General features: G+C 41.4%; 1 protein-coding gene across 1 annotated transcript; it reads right to left on the bottom strand.

Moving 5' to 3' along the window:
• Positions 1-1,063: 1,063 nt before the first annotated feature.
• Positions 1,064-6,154, bottom strand: wu:fj16a03 (uncharacterized protein LOC335475 homolog). The gene is made up of 3 exons (XM_064932210.1): positions 6,001-6,154; positions 1,879-1,977; positions 1,064-1,334 (listed from the first exon to the last, which is right to left on the bottom strand). The coding sequence occupies exons 1-3, from the start codon at positions 6,044-6,046 to the stop codon at positions 1,249-1,251; spliced, it is 231 nt and encodes a 76-aa protein (XP_064788282.1). The 5' UTR covers positions 6,047-6,154; the 3' UTR covers positions 1,064-1,248.
• Positions 6,155-6,499: the final 345 nt, after the last annotated feature.

The following is a 6,499-nucleotide window of genomic DNA, read 5'->3' as shown; positions in this document are numbered from 1 at the left end:
CGTGGTATTAGACATTGTGAGTAAACAGTGGACAGAGGTCTCTGTGATATTAGACATTTTGAGTAAACAGTGGACAGAGGTCTCTGTGGTATTAGACATTGTGAGTAACAGAGGTCTCTGTGGTATTAGACATTGAGTAAACAGTGGACAGAGGTCTCTGTGGTATTAGACATTGTGAGTAAACAGTGGACAGAGGTCTCTGTGGTATTAGACATTGTGAGTAAACAGTGGACAGAGGTCTCTGTGGTATTAGACATTGTGAGTAAACAGTGGACAGAGGTCTCTGTGGTATTAGACATTGTGAGTAAACAGTGGACAGAGGTCTCTGTGGTATTAGACATTGTGAGTAAACAGTGGACAGAGGTCTCCGGTCGTGATATTAGACATTGTGAGTAAACAGTGGACAGAGGTCTGTGGTATTAGACATTGTGAGTAAACACAGTGTGATATTAGACATTGAGGTCAGAGGTCTGTGGTATTAGACATTGTGAGTAAACAGTGGACAGAGGTCTCTGTGGTATTAGACATTGTGAGTAAACAGTGGACAGAGGTCTCTGTGGTATTAGACATTGTGAGTAAACAGTGGACAGAGGTCATTGTGAGTAAACTGTGGTATTAGACATTGTGAGTAAACAGTGGACAGAGGTCTCTGTGGTATTAGACATTGTGAGTAAACAGTGGACAGAGATCTCTGTGGTATTAGACATTGTGAGTAAACAGTGGACAGAGGTCTCTGTGGTATTAGACTGTAGGTAAACCGAGGAGTGTTGTCATTCTGATTCAGCAGATCTTGCCGACTGACTACCACACAGATAACAAAAAGACCCACAGACTGTCAGGCACCACACACACACACACACACACACACACACACACACACGAAAATTCTGTCCGTCTCTACCGCAAAGGGAAAAATGCAAGAGTGTCCCTATGAGCAACAATTTGAAAGAACAACTTGAGTAAAGTGACCCTGTAAGTCCCGCTTGAATAGTTCTCTGTGCTTAACAAAAACACTGATGAAATGATGTACACTGTAGCAGCATTTTAGACTGGAGACGGGTGGTTACAATTGCGTAGGACTTTATTTCATGTGACTTTACATCCAATGAAAGTTATTTTTGTCACGTTATTTATACAAACGCATTCAATCCCCAAGTGCTAAACGGCAAGTCGCTGTCGGCTTATATCACAGCTCTTCGTCCTCTGCCAGTCCTGGGCCGTGGAGTTAGTGTCCCCCGGGAATCAGTTCTAGGCATTGCAGCGGTCCTTATAGCAGCACTTCCAGCCTGGTCGAGAGCAGAACTCCAGCCGAGCACAGCCCTTCTCCCCAGTCTCTGTAGAGGAGACAAAAGACAGGATGAAGGTCTCTATCAGAAGATTTACTAGGACCAAGGATTTCACTCTCACAAACCGTTTTATTCAATAAGACTTATTGTTAGGCTATGGATTTGATCACTTTATGTTTTTTATTCATTATTGTGTCACTGAATTTGTTATGGTCAGAAGTCCATAATTGGATGTTGCCCTGTTGAAGGTTCAAATGTTGTGTTAACTGTTGTATTATGCAATCCAACGTAATCATGGGCATATCTGACAGCTAATGTCATCGATCAGCTAATTGACCCAAAGAACCAGCCTTGCCAAGAACAAGTCAGATTGCTCAGTCCTGGGCTGTCTGAAAACGTGACGAGCTGTCAAATCCTCGCTTCCTCCGTCCTCCTTTCCGAATTTGCTCGCCTCCCTTTCGAAAAGGTTATTGGTGAAGGAAGTCCGAGGGGAGGGCCCATTTTCTCCTCTCCAATGAGCTGATGAGAGAGAGGTGAACACAGCGCTTGTGTAGCAGGAGACAAGTGAAGGACTATTGCTGGTCATACTCACTCCTGGTGTAGCAGGCCTGCTGTGTTCTGCTTGAGCACTGTAGGAGCTGGTTCCTCAGCATCAGGAAGTCCTCGCCGTAACACTCAATGTTGTAGTCGGCTATGGCAAAGGGAAGGAAGAGGGAAGAGGGTCAGGGTTACGTCATCAATGACCTAGGTAGGTTTTGGGCTGGTTCACAGATCACTGGAGACAACAAATGTAATGGCATGATGATGTGGTCTGAGGAAGTAACGTCAATCCCTTGCCAGCACGGTATTGAATGATGCAGAGCAGGAATTCAGTCATGTGAGTGTGCATGCGAGCTGCTGTGTGTGTGTGTGTGTGTGTGTGTGTCTTTACAGAAGGAGACTGAAAGGAGTGTAAAAGCTACCTCAGGATAATGTTGGACAACACCAGGAAGTGTTCAATCACATCTTCCTATACTATAGGATGGCGGTGGATGGAAAAACAGAATATTAGGCCGGTTTGAGAAGTGCAGAGTTGGATAGGTTACTTGCTAAATGTTATCCGTTAGTTACCTGTCCAAAATTGTAATTAGTAACGTCACTTTTAGATTGCCCAGACTCAGTAACGTAATCTGATTACATTAAGTTACTTTTAGATTACTTTCCCCTTAAGAGGCATTAGAAGAAGACAATGTATGTTACCAATTGAACGACATCTATTGCAGAATAAATCAATGTTAAAGTTTACATAGCTGGCCATATATAGATGTTAAATTTTACTTTATTGTTTGCTATTTTAGGCGTCTTCTAATCCATAACTTTCTACTACATATAATAATATGATGAGATTATATATTCACATTAAAAGCCAATCAGAATTCCAGTCATTCCACTAAATGTTATACCCTTTGATCTTCAAGAATAGGACTTAGAAATATGAAAGTATAGATAAGCTAAATTGTTTTACCTGAACATAACCTCAAATCTAAGGACTTATTAGCCAGCCCTACACTGTTGTTTATGATTTTGTTGTCATGGAGGACTGATCGGGCTCATTGATTCGAGTTGTGCGCTCATGGAATGGCATACTTTGAGCACTACTGAAAAGTGCTATTTACATGTGAAAAATGAATGTCATGCTACATTTGCTGAAGGCCTATTGTTACCTTTTTTGTTGGTGACACTTTGATATCTTGACAATATGCAGCTGTTTAAAAGGGCAAGTCCACAGATAAAACGAAACGGTTTCCCCGCCTCTGTTTTGGTAAAGAGTGATGGGCCTGGAGAAATGTAACCACTCTCGGATTAACAGACAGAGCTATAGATGCAGGGACTGACCATCCATGATATCACAATTATTATTTTAAACCATGTTATGAGGCTATACAGTGTTTGTTTACATTCACAATGTTTACAAACATTGGAGTTAAACAGGCTTATATTTTGGGTTCTCATGGAGCGGGACAGATGAACTAAACTCATAAAACATATATATATATATATATATACATATATATATATATATAAGTCCAAAAATGGATGTAGCAACTACAGATTGCCTTTTGAGCACGTGTCCATTAAGTCTATGGATTTTACTTTTTACCAGCCTGAATTAGAATGAGCAATAAAATACCTACTTTTTCCCCATAAACTGGGATCCGCACTACGCAGCTGTTGAAGAGCGCATTTTCCACTGGCTGTCCACTGGTTTCAAAAACAATGATTTATAGGCAGCTTAAAACGTTTTGAATTCAACTATTATTGAGTTCTAATACACATTTAAATTTGTGAACAGCCATCAACAACCACAATCCGTAAGGCGCAAATAGCTAAATGAAAGCAGCAGTGTGATTCACATCAATGCGCTAAAGTAGATATCAATAATAACTGATATCCGTATCGCCGTAGACTACAACACTGCTGTTACCCTTACCAAGCGTTTATTCAAGTTGGATCATCTTTGGATGCCGACAGCAGTCGCACTATTGGAAGACATAGCTTGGATTTTGCTATTTTCCCACGATCCATCAAGCACATTTGGTGTGTCATCGTAGTGGTCTCTGATTTGTGGTCTCTGAGTCGCTCAGGTGGAACACACGTTTTTTTTGTAATCCCTTACATGTAACAGATTACTCCCCAACACTGGAGAAGTGGTAGATCTTTCAGAGACCAAATTGCCAACCTCAGGATTATCATATAACAATCCATAAATTGGAACTTCGAGAAAGCTTTCAAGCCTCCAAGAACACCTACCGTGCAAAGATTTTTACTGAAGAATTTGTCCGTTTTTTATGATTGTGTTTCGCTTTTCATCTATTGCTGTGAATAAAAAAAGTGTATTTTAATGTGTATATGGATGTGTAGTTTGTCTGTATTGTATATTCATGTACTAAACAGGGCTCATCTGGAAAAGAGAACATTGGTCTTAGCATTACTTATACTGTCAGAAGGATAAACATATCACATTTCTGGTAAAAAAAAAAAAATAGTTATAAATTGCTGAAGTGTAGACACTTGAGGACACAATCTCAAGTACACTATACAAATATGAAATAATGAAAAATCATGTATTTTTTTAAATTTTCAATAAAAGTGTGTGAATAGGGATTGAAATGCTTTCTAAATATAGTATTAATTATAATGACTTATTATAAGACTGCAGCTTACTTATGACTCTAAAATAAATATTATCATACTTGGTGACAGTACAAAATTGGGACCATTTCATATAACTGACGACCGAGAGAGTTCTGCCCAACGAACTCTGTGCGACGCAGAGACACCGTTCAAATGCCTGCTGACTCGTTGCAACTTCAGCTTTAAAGCACAAAGTGATCGTCCCTCTGTGACCATGAGAAAGTGGTCTTTTTTTCAATTCGACAGAATGACTTGATATTTTTTTCATGTTGAGAGCTCTAAATCCGTCTGGTTGTGAACGGAGCTGCAATGTTCCCAGCCAGAGAAGCTAGATCCTTTGTCTGGATCGTCCAGAAAATGTGATATGTCGTGCCTTATGCAAAATGAGGTGTCAAATTTCACATACTGCATCTCAGCTGAGAGATGAGAGCGGCATGTGAAGTGGGACAACCAAAGATTTCACGGAGTGCACAGCAATGGATGCTGCGCAGTTCACAGAGCGCAACAATTGGCGTCGGAACCGGTCCCGAACCGCTCAAACATTCACCAACCACTGCCTCTAAAGCTTACTTAGAATCCATTGGACAGAGGCCATCAGCAACATTTGACAGTGGGAGATCAAAAGCAAGAACCTATTGAAGCACAAATGAAGAGGAGGAAGTGGTGCTTTTTAGGCAACGCTCTAAGAAGAAACGTGCATCGCGTGGATCAACAGACAGACACTTACCTTGAGCCCACAAGTTAAACGCAAGAGAGAAAGGTCCAAGACCACCTTTATCTACTCCTCCACCTGCATCCTCACAGAGCAAGGCATTAAGATAGAGCGACTGTGAGATAGAAGGGGTTGGAAGCAGTTTGTCTGTGAGATAGAAAGGGGTTGGAAGCAGTTTGTCTGTGAGATAGAAGGGGTTGGAAGCAGTTTGTCTGTGAGATAGAAGGGGTTGGAAGCAGTTTGTCTGTGAGATAGAAAGGGGTTGGAAGCAGTTTTCTGTGAGATAGAAGGGGTTGGAAGCAGTTTGTCTGTGAGATAGAAAGGGGTTGGAAGCAGTTTGTCTGTGAGATAGAAAGGGGTTGGAAGCAGTTTGTCTGTGAGATAGAAAGGGGTTGGAAGCAGTTTGTCTGTGAGATAGAAAGGGGTTGGAAGCAGTTTGTCTGTGAGATAAAGGGGTTGGAAGCAGTTTGTCTGTGAGATAGAAGGGGTTGTCAGTTTGTCTGTGAGATAGAAAGGGGTTGGAAGCAGTTTGTCTGTGAGATAGAAGGGGTTGGAAGCAGTTTGTCAGTTTGTCTGAGATAGAAAGGGGTTGGAAGCAGTTTGTCTGTGAGATAGAAGGGGGTTGGAAGCAGTTTGTCTGTGAGATAGAAAGGGGTTGGAAGCAGTTTGTCTGTGAGATAGAAGGGGGTTGGAAGCAGTTTGTCTGTGAGATAGAAGGGGTTGGAAGCAGTTTGTCTGTGAGATAGAAGGGGTTGGAAGCAGTTCGTTGAGGACCCATGTTCGGCAAGGAACTCAACGCACCAAGTGAAGTAAGTTAGCGTGACATACCTGTGCACAGAGGGAGCAGCAGAAGCAGGACCAGGTAGGCTCTCATTGTTGGTCTCAGTCGAAGACTTCTCTTAGCAGCGGATAAGTCTGAGGTTCAAAGTGTTGGAGGGGCAGAGATCCCCTCTGCTTTTATACTGTGTTGTGTGCTCAGACAGGAACACACACACCCACACAATGACAGGCACGGCATACACTCAGTGTTGACAAGGGTGGATTTCAGGGTTAAAGAATGGTGTCTAAAATGTCTTCCATATAAGGAAATGGTGTCTTATGTCATCCCATGACTGTCGCATTATCAGCGGGAGTCTTGGAACACTCCAATAAGACTTCACCTTTGTTGGCTGACAAAGCTCACTGTTGACAAGAAACACTTTATTAATAAATGTTCATGAATAAACAATACGCCATTCATAACACACAAATAAATGTTATTCATAATCACACAAGTATTTAAATGTATTTATACACATTTATGAGCATGATAATTCATAAGCATTTA

Source organism: Oncorhynchus masou, chromosome 23 (genome assembly GCF_036934945.1).
Source record: "Oncorhynchus masou masou isolate Uvic2021 chromosome 23, UVic_Omas_1.1, whole genome shotgun sequence".
Taxonomy (NCBI): Eukaryota; Metazoa; Chordata; class Actinopteri; order Salmoniformes; family Salmonidae; genus Oncorhynchus; species Oncorhynchus masou.
This window is presented reverse-complemented; position numbering and strand designations above follow the sequence as displayed.